Source organism: Amblyraja radiata, chromosome 39 (genome assembly GCF_010909765.2).
Source record: "Amblyraja radiata isolate CabotCenter1 chromosome 39, sAmbRad1.1.pri, whole genome shotgun sequence".
Lineage (NCBI taxonomy): Eukaryota > Metazoa > Chordata > Chondrichthyes > Rajiformes > Rajidae > Amblyraja > Amblyraja radiata.
The window spans coordinates 5246995-5262841 of NC_045994.1; the positions used below are offsets into that span (position 1 = coordinate 5246995).

A 15847-nucleotide genomic window follows, 5' to 3' on the forward strand; every position below is an offset into this window, starting at 1 on the left:
TGAGGAAGTAACAGTGGATTGGAGACAAAGAGCATCTATGGAGCGAAGGAAATAGGCAACGTTTCGGGACGAAACGTTGCCTATTTCCTTCGCTCCATAGATGCTGCTGCACCCGCTGAGTTTCTCCAGCACTTTTGTCTACCTCACATTAACACTATCCTACACTCAGGACAATTTAGAATTACACCAAGCCAATGAACCTACAAACCTGCACGTGTTTACTGTGTGGGAGGAAATCGAAGATCTCGGAGAAAACCCACGCAGGTCACGGGGAGAACGTACAAACTCCATGCAGGCGGCACCCGTAGTCAGGATCGAACCCGGGTCTCTGGCGCTGGGAGGCAGCGACTCTACCTCCCCGCGCTATTAATTCTTAAATATTCACGTCAGAGTGTGTCACAACTGTCCGAAGAGAGGAAACTGCTCCAAGAGTTGCGGCGTGGCTGCGTCTGTAGCTGGTTATAGTGGCCCGGGATCATTCCTGGAAGTCAGGACAGCCGCTGGGAGTGAAACTGGACACAAACCTTCCTGTGTCGAGGTCCGTTCAAACCTCTCTACCTCCGCACTCTGTGGGAATGGCTTTGTCAAAACATTGCCCCAGCTGTCAACGTTGACCTCTGTCCCAGTGGGGGTTTGTGGGGGTGGGGGGGGGGGGGGGGAAGAGGCCCGTAAGGCAACAGCAACCCATCGCATCCCACCTTCCATCCCCTGGGGCTGCTTAATGCATCGAGGCCCCAAACACAGACACACATGGCTCCCAGTCTCACTCGCTGCCTGAGGGAACGCTCAGAACAAAACACGACTGTTTAACACCAGGATACACAACACAACACAGGCAGATGGACGAAGCAACCCGTCTTAAAACAGTAACCTTACTTTCTCCCCTCTCCCAATCTTCCCCACATGCTTTACACTTCAGAGATACAGCGGGGAAACAGGCCCTTCAGCCCACCGAGTCTGTGCAAACCATCGATTCCCATACACTAGTTTAGAGATACAGCGCGGAAACAGGCCCTTCGGCCCACCGAGTCTGTGCCGACCATCGATTCCCGTACACTAACACTATCCTAGACACTAGGGACAATGTACAAATTACACAAGCCAAATAACCCATAAACCTAAAAGTCTTTGGAGTGTGGGAGGAAACTGAAGGTCTCGGAGAAAACCCACGCAGTCACGGGGAGAACGTACAAGCTCCGTACAGACAGCACCCGTGGTCAGGATCAAACCCGGCTCTCTGGCGCTGTAAGGCAGCAACTCTACCGCTTCGCCACCGTTGCACCATTCTCTCCCAGCTGCCTCCTTACACAGCAGCTGAGCCCAGAAGATGAGCACCAACCTCCCAGCTGGGGGGATTTCTGGTTCGAATCCCACCCCAGACACAAACGCAGAGAAATCCCACTCAAATCCACACACAGAGCACAGAGGAGGACTTTCGACTGTGACGCTTGGATTGTTTTCTCAGGAACGCCGGAGGTTGCAGGGATACCTGCAACAGGCCCTTCGGCCCACCGAGTCCATGCCGACCAGCGATCCCCGCACACTAACACCACCCTACACGCACTAGGGACAATTATTTCAATGTTGCCACTCCCATTAACCTGCACACCTGCACGTCTTTGGAGTGTGGGAGGAAACCTGAGCTCCCAGAGAAAACCCACGCAGGTCACGGGGAGAACGTACAAACTCTGTACAGACAGCACCCATATTCAGGATCGAACCTGGGTCCCTGGCGCTGTGAGGCAGCAACTCTACCGCTGCACCACCAAAGTCATGTCCAGTTTATGTCCAAATCACTTATACGTATGTGTAAGAAAGAACTGCACATGCTGGTAAAATCGAAGGTAGACACAAAATGCTGTGGTAACTCAGCAGGTGAGGCAATGGACCCGAAACGTCGCCCATTCCTTCTCTCCATAGATGCTGCCTCACCTGCTAAGTTACATCAGCATTTTGTGTCTACCTTCACTTATATAGATCACAAAACAGAGGTCCCAGCACCGAATCTAGCCTGAATATTGTTCTTCCAACATAAGCCTGTGTTTTCTATCAGTAAGTTAGTTTGTTAGTCCATGCGACCAAGTCACTGTCAATTCCGTGCATTTTATTCTGCTCCTCTTCCCCAAACACTCAATAGACAATAGACAATAGGTGCAGGAGTAGGCCATTTGGCCCTTCGAGCCAGCACCGCCATTCAATGTGATCATGGCTGATCATCCACAATCAGTACCCCGTTCCTGCCTTCTCCCCATATCCACTGACCCGTAAGGCAACATCTTTAAGAGCCCTATGTAGCTCTCTCTTGAAAGTATCCAGAGAACCGGCCTCCACCGCCCTCTGAGGCAGAGAATTCCACAGACTCACAACTCTCTGTGAGAAAAAGTATTTCCTCATCTCCGTTCTAAATGGCCGACCCCTTATTCTGAAACTGTGGCCCCTGGTTCTGGACTCCCCCAACATCGGGAACATGTTTCCTGCCTCTATTGTGTCCAAACCCTTAATAATCTTACATGTTTCAATAAGATTCCCTCTCATCCTACTAAATTCCAGAGTATACAAGCCCAGCCGCTCCATTCTCTCAGCATATGACAGTCCTGCCATCCCGGGAATTAACCTTGTGAAACTACGCTGCACTCCCTCAATAGCAAGAATGTCCTTCCTCAAATTTGGAGACCAAAATATGTCTCCTGGTGAGCTATGTTGCTATCTCTAAGGGGGGGGGGGGGGGGGGGGGGGGGGGGGGGGCAAAGTGGGCATCTCTCTGCCCCATGCCACAGTTGACAAGGGCCCGTGGGCAGAGTAGATACCGTCTCTGCGTCCGTTCTTAAATCTATTGACATGGAATCGCAGAGTACTTGCAACAATAATCCTTCCTGCCTCACAGTGCCAGAGACACAGGCTTGATCCTGACCTCCGGTGCTGTCTGTGTGGAGTTTGATGTTCTCCCTGTCCTCCCACATCCCAAAGATGTGTGTGAGTAAGTTAACTGGCCGACCGTCAAGTGCCCCTCGCATGAAGGGAGCGGATGCGACAGTGGGTTAACATCAGACTAGCCTGCGAACGGGTGATCGATGGTCAGCGTGGTCTTGGTGGGGAAAGGGCCTGTTTCCCTGCTGTATCTTTCAATCAATCAATCAATCAATCAATCAATGAATCAATCAATCAAACAATCAAAAACTTCTGGGAAGGAACTGCAGATGCTAGTTTACACCAAAGATAGACACCAAATGCTGGAGTAACTCAGCGCGACAGGCAGCATCTCTGGAGAGAAGGAATGGGTGACGTTGTGGGTCGAGACCCTTCTCTCCCTCTCCCGACTTTCAGTCTGAAGAAGAGCCTCGACGTTCCGAAACGTCACCCATTCCTTCCAATCAAGAATTTCTTCTGCGTACAGAACAACCCATCACGTGTTTCGGACTTTCGGACTGCTATCTTCCCTATTTTGTTGAACCAGGAAAATGGCTCCACATTAAGGTGAGGTGACGGTTCCCCCACGTTGACCTGCGGGGGGGGGGGGGGGGTTGAGAGAGGGTGGGGAGGTGGGGAGAGTTGTTGGAGGGGGGGGAGGTGGCTGTAAGTGGGTTGTTGGTACGGAGGGAGATTGAGAGGGCGGTGGGTGGGGTGGAGAAAGATGGCGGGTGGGGGCGCTACGGGGAGCGAGAGGGCAGGAGTGGGGAGAGTGAGAGGTCGGTGGGGGTGGGAAGAGGTTAGGGAGGAGTGAGAGGGTGGGGGGGGAGATCGTGGGGAGGGGGGGGGGGGAGTAAGAGGGCCGGGGTTGGGTGGATGGGTGGGAGGGGAGGGGAGGGAGTGAGGGGGTGGGGGGAGGGCAATCGTGGGGAGGGGGGAGTAAGAGGGCCAGGGTGGGGTGGAGGGGAGGGGGTGGGGGGGAGATCGTGGGGGGGGGGGGGGGGGGGGGGGGTAAGAGGGCCAGGGTGGGGTGGATGGGTGGGGTGGGAGGGGAGGGAGTGAGGGGGTGGGGTGACGGGGAGACGGAGCGAGTGCGGTTTATAAGGTCTCTCTGCACGGCCTAGCAGCGGCGGTGAGCCTGTGCTCTCTGCTGTACAGAACCAGTGGGGGCCTGCGCTGTAGATGTGGAGAAGCATCTGGTGGTGGGGTGGGGGTGGGGGGGAGGGTGGAATTTCCTGCCTAGCGTGCACCCTCCCTGAGTGTGTCTGGGCCTGCGACACACACAGTGGAATCAGTGATGGCCTGTTCTACGTCACCCGCCATCTGCAACCACTCAGAGTGAGCTGCCTTCCTGCACAACCGCCTGGAAACAATCTGCCTGCACCGCGCCTCATTTGGCACCGAGACTGCTGGCGTGCCGGGGTTTAGCCGAGGAGTTGCATTTGTCGGGGTCGGTGGTGCGATCTGTGGAGATAAGGGGTCGGTTTGTCTCTGATCCGACGGGGCTTTACGTTCCACTTGGATGGGCAAGGGGCCAACTGGGAAGGGAGCGTTCGGTAGCACGGTGGCGCAGCGGTAGAGACCCGGGTTCCATCCTGACTACAGGTGCCGTCTGTACCCAGTTAGCACGTTTTGCCCGTGACCCGCGTGGGTTTTCTCTGGGTGCTCAGGTTTCCTCCCACACTCCAAAGACGCGCAGGATTGTAGTTTAATTGGCGTTGGTAAGATTGTAACTTGTCTTGTAGGATAAGTGAGGTGTGTGTAGGATAGTGTCAGTGTATGCGGGGATCGCTAGTTGGTGTGGACTCGGTGGGCCAAAAGGGCGGAAACACACGTGGTCACAGGGAGAACGTACAAACTCCACACACACACAGACTGCACCCGTAGCTGGGATCGAACCAGGGCCACTGTGCTGCATTATCTTAACCCAGTGGACCTGACCCGCCTCAGTCTGAAGGGGGGTCTCGACCTGAAACGTCACCCATTCCTTTGCTCCAGACACGCTGCCTGTCCTGTCCCGCTGAGTTACTCCAGCTTTTTGTGTCCGCCAAAATAGATACGGTCATGTTCATGAGTCAGAGGGATAGAATTAGGCCATTCTGCCCATCAAGTCTACTCCACTATTCAATCATGGCTGATCTATCTTTCCCTCTCAATCCCATTCTCCTGTCTTCTCCCCGTAACCCTTGACATCTTTACCAATCAAGTATCTGCCAATCTCTGCATTAAAAATAACGAATGATTTGGCCTCCACAGCCGTCTATGGCAATGAATTCCCGATTCACCACGCTCTTGCCCCAAGACGAACGCCTCTCCCGTGCGCCCCTCCCACACAATGCAGCTCTCCCTCAGGGTCTAGCGGGACTTTTGGATTCATATAGCGGAAGCAGGCCCTTCGGCCCAACTTGCCCATGCTGCCCAACATGTCCCATCTACACTAGTCCTACCTGCTGGCGTTTGGTCCATATCCCTCCAAACCTGCCCTATCCTTGTACCTGTCTAACTGTTTCTTAAACATTGGGATAGTCCCAGCCTCAACTACCTCCTCTGGCAGCTTGATCCATACACCCACCACCCTTTGTGTGAAAAGGTTACCCCTCAGATTCCTATTGAATCTTTAGTCCTAGGCTCTCCCACTAATGGAAACATCCTCTCCACATCCACTCTATCCAAGCCTTTCACTATTCGTAGAGTCATAGAGTGATGCAGTACGGAAACAGACCCTTTGGCTCTTGTTGCCCCTCAGATTCCTATTCAGTCTTTTCCCCATCATCTTGAACCTATGTCCTCTGGTCCTCGATCCACCTACTCTGGGCAAGAGACTCGGTGCGTCTACCCGATCTATTTATATTTCATATTGCAGAAGGGTGACTCGAAACTACAATTGTGACTCGGAGTCAAGAATGCCAAGACTGACACACTGCATCATCACATACTGTCAACCGCACACTGTCGACCACACAGTGAACGGCTGGGCTCAGGAGTGTTGTAGAGCAGAGGGATCTAGGAGTGTAGATACAAAGTTGCTTGAATGTGGTGCTACAGGTAGCTAGGGCGGTCAGAAGGGGCTCACCGGCCATCATGAGATACAGTATTGAGCATAGAAGTTGGGAGATCATGTTGCAGTTATACGAGACGTTGGTGAGGCCATGCTCTCCAGAGATGCTGCCTTCTTCACACTGCCTTTAGAATGATTCATTGAATTGAAATAGTGAGGATGTCTAAGAAGGGCAGGACCTCCAGAGTAAATAGTAGCCCTCTGGGTAGTGTTGTAGAGCAGAGGGATCTAGGAGTACAGGTGCATGGTTCCTTGAAGGTCAAGTCGCAGGTAGATGAGGTGGTCAAAAAGGCTTTTGGCACTTTGGACTTCATCAGTCAGAGTATTGAGTATAGAAGTTGGGAGGTCATGTTGCAGTTGTATAAGACGTTGGTGAGACCGCATTTAGAATATTGTGTTCGGTTCTGGGCACCGTGTTCTAGGAAAGATGTCAAGCTGGAAAAGGGTACAGAGAAGATTCACGACAATGTTGCCAGACTTGAGGGTCTGAGCTATGGGAAGAGGTTGAGCAGGTTAGGACTCTATTCCCTGGAGCGCAGGAGAATGAGGGTTGATCTCATAGAGGTGTACAAAATCAGGAGAGGAAAAGATTGAGTAGATTTACAGAGTGTCTTGCCCAGAGTAGGTGAATGGAGAATCAGAGGACATAGGTTCAAGGTGAGGGGAGGGAAAGATTTAATCGGAACCTGAGGGGTTACTTTTTCACACAAAGGATGGTGGGTGTATGGAACGAGCAGCTGGGAGGTAGTTGAGGCTGGTACTATCGTAATGTTTAAGAAATATTTGGACAGCTACATTGGTTTAGAGGTGTATGGGTCAAACACAGACATGTGGGACGAGTGTAGATGGGACAAGTTGGTCAGTAAAGGCATGGTGGGCTGAAGGGCCTGTATGGACATAAGATGGACACAAAAAGCTGGAGTAACTCAGCAGGACAGGCAGTGTAGTAGGCATTTAGCTTAAATCAGTATGTTCTAATTTTAATCAGTTACCTTTAAACGTTTATCTGCCTACTGTTACGTGGGTGGGCTTTATACGTAGTCTGGGGCGTGGTTGCGGCTGAGACTCTGGCGCAGACTCCCTAGGAGTTTAGTTTAGTTTGATGAAGATCGGGGGAGAGACATAGTTCTCGACCGTGCACGAGCTTGACCAATAGTATGATTGAAATGTACTTATAGCCCTGTCCCACGGTACGAGTTCATTCCAAGAGCTCTCCCGAGTTAAAAAAAAATCAAACTCGTGGTAAGCAGGGAGAATGAACGTAGCGGGTACGTCGGAGCTCAGGGACGTCTCTTAGCGCTAACGGAAGGTACTCGGGAAGACTCGCTAACGGCAGGTAAGCACGGGAAGACTCGTGAAGATTTTTCAACATGATGAAAAATGTCCACGAGAGCCCCGAGTACCGACGAGTGGCCATTACCGTAAATCTCCGAGTTCGAATCAGGGCAAACTCGGGAGAACTCATGGAATGAACTCGTACCGTGGGACAGGGGGTTAATACAAGGAGAAGCTTTTATGAATTATCTTACTGTTTGTACTGCTACAATGAAGAAACTATTAATCAAGATTGTTTTGGAAGATTCATCATATGACGGCATTGAATGTCTCGTGGGTGCATATCGATTACCTTCTGATCCACTGCCATCTTTTAAAGTGATCATTGAGGACTAAAACCTTGAGACGCTGTAAAAACTGTCACCACAGGCTGCATCTCTGGAGATAAGGAATGGATGATGTTTCTGGTCGAGACCCTACTTCAGGCTTCTTTGCTTCTCTCCAGAGATGCTGCCTGAGATACTCCAGCTTTTTGAGTCTTTCTTCGGTTAAACCAGCATCTGCAGTTCCTTCCTACAAAGTTGGATCAAGGGTGGTCTGTGGGGGTCACCAAGGAGATATTTCAGAATGTGGGGCGATTGTAATATGTGAGTGGAGATCTGCTTCTGTGGCTCACGGGCGAATAGTCGTCTGTGTTTGACGCCATCTTGGACGCGGTCAGAACATGAAGGAGGGGCTGCAACGTGATTCTGCCCGCAGTGCGGTCGACGTGTTTGCTCCCGCGTCACAGACTGAGAGTGCGTTGGACAGAGGGGCCAAATCATCGACCTCTAGACTACACCAGATACACAGATGAGAGGCAACGGCGACTGTCGATACTTCCGACTACAATTCACACTCGCCATGCTGCACACAACACACAAACCCTGCTTATGTATGTGTTTTAGATGACATCTTATTCCTTAAAAAGCTTCACAGTCATAGGAGTAGGTGATAGGAGTAGAATTAGGCCATTCGGCCCATCAAGTCTACTCCACCATTCAATCATGGCTGATCTATCTATCCCATTTAACCCCATTCTCCTGCCTTCTCCACATAACCTCTGACACCCGTACTAATCAAGAATCTATCTATCTCTGCCTTGAAAATATCCACTGACTTGGCCTCCACTGCCTTCTGTGGCAAAGAATTCCACAGATTCACCACCGTCTGACTAAAGAAATCTCTCCTCTTCTGTTTTCCACAAGAACATCCTTTAATTCTGATGTAGCCTAGTGTAAATGGGGCATCTTGGTTGGCATGGGAAAGTTGGGCCGAAGGGCCTGTTTCTATCCTGTAATACTCTGCGACTTTAAGAACATAAGAAATAAGAGTTAGGTCTGCCCTTGAATCATGCTCCATCACTCCTCAAGACTCTGGCTAATCATCTGCCTCAAACCTTTTTTCAGTGATCCACAAATCCCTTCATTCTCTTAACATCTGGAAATCTACTTATCAAAGTAGATACCGTTGACTGAAGATAGATGCAAAATGCTGGAGTAACTCAGCAGGTCAGCCTCTGCAGTAGGCCCAAAGCCTCAATTTCACAAAGTCAGGACCGACAAGTAAATAATATCTGCAGGATACATTTGCGAGCTGCACGGTGGCACAGCAGTAGATTTGCCGCCTCACAGCGCCAGGGACTCCGTTCCGGTCCTGACGCCCGGTGCTGTCCGAAGCCAATTAACCTACAGACATCTGTAGTGTGTGACAAGACCTGAGCACCCGGAGAAAACCCACGTGACCGCATACAAACTCCATACAGGCAAGCACCCGTGGTCATGAATCAACCCGGGTCTCTGGCGCTGTGAGGCAGCAACTCCACAGCTGCACCACCGTGCCACCCTCTCTGCACGATCTGCGCCCGCTCCAGCATGGCAACATCTGTCCTGTAACACGGTGACCGGAACTGAACTCAATACTCTAAGGTCTGAAGAAGAGTCTCGACACGAAACATCACCCAGTCCTTCTCTCCAGAGATGCTGCCTGTCCCGCTGAGTTACTCCAGCATTTTGTATCTATCTTCGATTTAAACCAGCATCTGCAGTTCTGTCCTAGTTGTACAGGGCCCCGGTGAGATCGCACCTGGAGTATTGTGTGCAGCTTTGGTCTCCAAATTTGAGGAAGTACATTCTTGCTATTGAGGGAGTACAGCGTAGGTTCACCAGGTTAATTCCTGGGATGGCAGGACTGACATATGATGAAAGAATGGGTCGACTGGGCTTGTATTCACTGGAATTTAGGATGAGAGGGATTCTTATAGAAACATATAAAATTCTTAAAGGGATTGGACAGGCTAGATGCAGGAAAAACGGTCCCGATGTTGGGGTAGTCCAGAACCAGGGGTCAGTTTTAGAATAAAGGGTAGGCCATTTAGGACCGAGATGAGGCAAAAAAAATTCACACAGAGAGTTGTGAATCTGTGGAATTCTCAGCCACAGAAGGCAATGGAAGCCAATTCACTGGATGTTTTCAAGAGAGAGTGATGATATTGAATGGCGGTGCTGGCTCGAAGGGCCAAATGCCTACACAATCGCGGCCTTGCAACTTCTCCCATTAAGTCCCAGGAGCATCCCCCCCCCCCCCCATCTCCCAGCAAGAGTGAAGGCCCCTACCTTGCTCTGGAAGTGTCAGAGCAGGCCGTGCGGTGGAGAGGGAGAGAAGACCAAGCAGAGCCCAGCACACCAGGTCAACGCAGCTGATCATTCCACTACCACGTCTGCTCGCCCACAGCCTGTCCTATCACCATCTGGGCGCCCGTCCCATCGGCTCGCTCCGTCACTGTCTGAATCTCTCAGCTGGAAACGGACCCGCTGCAAAAGAAGACAAACACATCCGTTACCCCAGATCCAGCCCTACATGATGCAATGAAGCTTTGGTTCAGTCTGGTCTAGTCTCTCCACATCATTGTCTATATCTCCCCTTCCTCTTATCCCTAACCATTCTGAAGAAGGGGCTCGATCCAAAACGTCATCCATTCCTTCTCTTCAGATACGCTGTCTGTCTCGCTGAGTGACTCCAGCTTTTTGTGTCTATCTTCAGTCTGAAGAGATGTCTCGACCCAACACATCACCCATTGATGCTGCCTGCCCCGTCCCGTTACTCCAGCATTTTGTGTCTATCTTCGGTGTAAACCTGCATCTGCAGTTCCTTCCTACACTTTCAGTTTAGATTAGTTTAGAGATACCGCGTGGAACCTGCCCATCGGCCCATCGAGTCCGTGCCGAACCAGCGATCACCCTGAATGTTAGAGCCATCCTAACACGAGGAGCAATTCACGATCTTTACCAAAGCCAATTAACCTACAATCCTACACGTCTTTGGAGTGTGGGAGGAAACCGGAGAAAATCCAGGGGGTCACGGGGTGAACGTACAAACTCCGTACAGACAGCACCCATAGTCAGGATCGAACCCGGGACTCAGACGCTGTAAGGCAGCAACTCTACCGCTGCGCCACCGTGCTCTTGACTAAGCTGCTGGCAGGAGGCCTCACTGCTAGTGTAGTTTGGTTTAGTTTATTAGTCACGTGTACCGAGGTACAGTGAAAAGCATTTTTATTGCATGCTATCCAGTCAGCTAAAAGGCTATGCAGGTTTACAATCAAACCATCCACATTGTACAGTATGCAGGGAACAATCTTTAGTACACAATACAGTCCAATGAAAGTCATATTAAAGATAGTCCGAAGCTCTCCGATGAGGTAGATGGGTCAGGACCACTCAAGGGGTTAGTGCGTACAGACAAGTGCACACACACGTGCAAATGCGCACGCGCACACACACTTAAGCACGCATATACACACTCACACTGACTCAAGCGCCCACACACCGTGCACACGCACACACAGACAAGCACACACCCATATACACGTGCACACACACACCACACAAACAGACACGCGTGCACACACACACACAGACAAGCGCGCGCACACACAGACACGCAAACACACACCCATAGACACACGCACACACACATGCACGCGCACACACACAGACATGTGCACACACCCGCCCTCTTAGCCACAACCCCACCAGATTCAACCTGTGGTCATCTCTGGACACAAGCACATTCCGCAGGAGACTAATGACCACATCTCCAACACTTACAGGAATGAATCCAAATGTAAATACTTGACGTCACCCAGCTCACAGTTTAGTGTTATGTCCTTACGCACTGCCAGTGATGTGACAGAGGCCAGGAATGTAAGCTGTCATCCGTGTCTGCCTGCCTGCCTGCTCCAGATGTGACTAATGCAGCAATCTTGGCTGCACACCTGGTTTCCACTCACCACAGCCTCCAGCTCATGTACAATGTTGAAGCCTGCGTCACAGCCCAACTCAAGCCAGTCCGAAGAAGGGTCTCAACCCGACACGTCACCCATTCCTTCGCTCCATTGATGCTGCCTCACCCGCTGAGTTTCTCCAGAATGTTTGTCTACCTTCGATTTTTCCAGCATCTGCCGTTCTTTCTTAAAGAAATTCCTCCTCATCTCTTTTCGAAAGGTACGTCCTTTTATTCTGAGGCTGTGTCCTAGACTCTCCACCCAACCTCTGTCCCAACATCTCATGCACTCAGTTTGTATTCTTGACTTTTGCAGGTAAGACACTCCTCCAAGACACAGGAACATTTTGGCCGTGTTATGGGCGCAAATTAAATCCAACCTTTTGTAGTGATAGAGCCATATAGCAGGGAAGCAAGCTCAACTTGCCCATGCCGACCAAGATGTCCCACCTACACTACCTGCCTTGGGACTATAGTGCTCTAAACCATTCGTATCCATGTATCTGTCCAAATGTCTGAAATGCTGTTATAGTACCAGACACAATACATCCTCTGGCATCTTGTTTAAGAAGGAACTGCAGATGCTGGAAAATCCAAGGTAGACAAAAATGCTGGAGAAACTCAGCGGGTGAGGCAGCATCTATGGAACAAAGGAAATAGGCAACGTTTCGGGTCGAGTCCCTTCTTTAGACTGAAGAAGGGTCTCGACCCGAAACGTTGCCTATTTCCTTCGCTCCTCTGACATCTTATTCCATACACCCACTGCCTTCTTTGTGAAGAAGTTGCCCCTCGGTTTCATATTAAATGTGTTGTTGCCACCCTAGTGCAGAAATCAGCCGAGCCAATTCATAGCGCACATCAGAACACCAAGTCACCTTCCTGCCTGGTTCCCATCTCCCTTCATCTGCTTGAAAGCCAAAGAACATCAGACCCAAGAACATACAATGACTTGGGTCTTCACAGCTCACCGGGTTGGAGACCTCAAAAGAGTCACCAACCAGCCTGTGAGAGAAGAGGTCCCCCCTCATCATGGAGACCCCTAATCCTGACGCTGCTCTAGATGTCAGCTGCTCTACATTGGTGAGACCAAGCGCAGGCTTGGCGATCACTTCGCCCAACACCTCCGCTCGGTTCGCAATAACCAACCTGATCTCCCGGTGGCTCAGCACTTCAACTCCCCCTCCTATTCCGAATCCGACCTTTCTGTCCTGGGCCTCCTCCATGGTCAAGAGTGAGCACCACTGGAAATTGGAGAGCAGCACCTCATATTCCGCTTGGGTAGTTTACACCCCAGCGGTATGAACATTGACTTCTCCAATTTCAGGTAGTCCTTGCTTTCTCCCTATTTCTCCTTCCCAGCTCTCCCACAGCCCACTGTCTCCGCCTCTTCCTTTGTTCTTCCCGCCCCTCCCCCACTCCCACATCAGTCTGAAGAAGGGTCTCGACCCGAAATGTCACCTATTCCTTCGCTCCATAGATGCTGCCTCACCCGCTGAGTTTCTCCAGCATTTTTGTCTACCATCGATTTTTCCAGCATCTGCAGTTCCTTCTTAAACACCTAATCCTGAGGGGGCTTCTTTCCACTTTCCCAGAGATCAAGACACCTGCACTTGGAAAACTGTCTTGGTACCGAGCCGGCGTATGAAGGAACTGCAGATGCGGGTTTAAACTGTACACACAAAATGCTGATGTTACTCAGTGGGATAGAGGCAGCATCTCTGGAGAGAAGGAATGGGTGACGTTTCCGTCTGAAGAAGGGTCTTGACCCAAAACGTCACCCATTCCTTCTCTCCAGAGATGCTGCCTGTCCCGCTGAGTTACCCCAGCATTTTGTGTCTATCTCAGTACAGAGCCAGCGTTCTTCACATCCTTCCAAACTCCAGAGTTTCGTTTCGTTTTTCAGTTTAGTGATAAAGCATGGAATCTGGCCCTTCGTCCCATCAAGTCCATGCTGACCATCCATCACCCGTTCACGCAGGCGCCAACAATCCACTCCCTGTAGACTGATGGCAAATTACAGAGACCAACCTAACCTGCAAACCTGCACGTCTTCGGGACGTGGGAGGAAATCGGAGCACCCGAAGCAATCTCAGGGTGAAGGTACAAACTCCACATCGACAGCAGCCAAGATCAGGATCAAAGCCGAGTCTCAGGCGCTGTGAGGCAGAGGCTCAGCCAGCTGTGCCACCCAATCTATTCACTGATTCCTCAGAAGACAACTCTTGGAGATCCTCCTCCACGCTGCCCACCTTTAGCCCTTGTACAGTTGTAGCAAACTGCTGCTACACCAGCCCCATCCAACAAAGGCAGACAGTCCATTTGCCTTTCCATCTCTTCCATGCATCCTCAATGCTGGCCCTCTGTTAACAGTTCAGAACCCAGGACTCAGTACAGACGCTGAAGGGCCTGTCCCACGGCCATTTTTTCAGCCTCATATCACTGGCGCCAAAAGATTTCGAACATTTCAAAATCCAGCGGTGACATAAAAAACGTCGCGACACTCAAAAAAACGTCAAACGTCATCACGCTGTGACGTTTCAGTAACCTGATACGTTGGTCGGCAGACGGCAAAAAAATCGCCAAGTGGGACAGGCCCTTGAGTCTTTTTCACACTAATCCTCCCAAGACCCATTTGTAGGATAGTGTTGGTGTGCAGGGATCGCTGGTCGACCTGGTCCCAGAGGGCTGAGGGACTTGTTTCCGCGCTGTATCTCTAAACTATAATAATAAAGATGCAGCATGGACACAGGCCCTTCGGCCCACGACCCATCGATCTCCCGATCACATTCGTTCTGTGTTGATCCCACCATCTAATCCACTCCCCACACACTCGGGACAATTTATGGAAGACAATTAACCTACAAACCCGCACGTCTTTGGGATGTGGGAGGAAACCGGAGCACCCGGGAAAAAACCCACGCAGGTCACAGGGAGAACGTGCAAACTCCACACAGACAGCACCTGAGGTCAGGATCGAACCAGCTGCACACCATGGCGCCCAAACTAGTGCTGATGTGCTTGACTGTGTGTGTGCCACCACCAGCTGTGTGTTCGGGCCCACGGCGATTGTACCAAGCTGGGTTGCAGAGGGTCACATGATCTCCACACATGACCAACCTCCCCATCATCCCCGCAACCAACTGCGGACCCTCAGTCTGCCCACCGCCACCACTGACCCCACTCACCGTCACTGACCCCACTCACCGCCACCACTGACCCCACCCACCGCCACCACTGACCCCACTCACCGCCACTGCTTTCAGTGCCCGAGGAGTTTAGAATAGTTTAGTTTATTGCCATGTGTACCGAGGTACATTGAAAAGCTTTGTTGCGTGCTAACCAGTCAGTGGAAAGGCTATACATGATTATTATCAAGCTGTCCAGTGTAGCTGGGACATGTATTAGCATGGGTGAGTTGGGCCGAAGGGCCTGTTTCCAAGCTGCGTCACTCTATGACTCTAGTACATGGTAAAGGGAATAACGTTTAGTGCAAGATAAAGTCCAGTAAAACCCGATTAAAGATAGTCCGAGGGTCACCAATGAGGTAGATAGTAGTTCAGGACCACTCTCTAGTTGGTGGTGGGATGGTTCAGTTGCCTGATAACAGCCGGGAAGAAACTGTCCCTGAATCTGGAGGTGTGCGTTTTCACACTTCTGTACCTCTTGCCTGAGGGAGAGGGGAGAAGAGGGGGTGAGACTGGCCCTTGGTGATGCTGCTGGCCTTGCTAAGGCAGCGTAAGGTGTAGATGGAGTCAATGGGAGGGAGGTTGGTTTGTGTGATGGTCTGGGCTGCGTCCACAATTCTCTACAATTTCTAGCGTTGTTGGACGGAGCTGTTCCCAAACCGTGCCGTGATGCATCCCGATAAAATGCTTGTGAGTGGGACGATACCTTCAGGAGAAGGGGAGGAAGCTGAGAGGACATTTAGTTTAATTCAGAGAAACAGCACGCAAACAGGCCCTTCGGCCCACCTGAGTTCACTCCAACCAGTGATCACGTTCTACCCTACACATTTAGGAGTTTACAAAGCCAACGAACCTACAAATTTTAAAGCAGCATCTGCAGTTCCTTCCGACACACCCTACAGAATTGTACATCTTTGGAATGTGGGAGGAAACTGGAGAAACCCAGCCTCAGAGCACCAGAGGCCCAGGTTCGATCCTGACATCGGGTGCTGTCTGTACGGTGTATGTCTGTTCTCCCCGTGACCTGCGTGGGTTTTCTCCCATTTTTTTTTAATCATGAGAGGCATAGACAGGGTAAACAGTCAGAACCTTTTCCCAG

General features: G+C 51.0%; 1 protein-coding gene across 10 annotated transcripts in view; it reads right to left on the reverse strand.

The window, feature by feature from the left end:
* Positions 1 to 15847, reverse strand: part of LOC116967394 (fibroblast growth factor receptor 1-like) — a 156235-nt gene that overhangs the window by 78788 nt on the left and 61600 nt on the right. For all 10 annotated transcript variants that reach the window (XM_033013907.1, XM_033013911.1, XM_033013914.1 and 7 more), the window contains one exon: positions 9895 to 10092. In XM_033013907.1, coding sequence (XP_032869798.1) covers positions 9895 to 9985 — 91 coding nt within the window. In that variant the 5' untranslated portion in view covers positions 9986 to 10092. The remainder of the gene's footprint in view (positions 1 to 9894; positions 10093 to 15847) is intronic.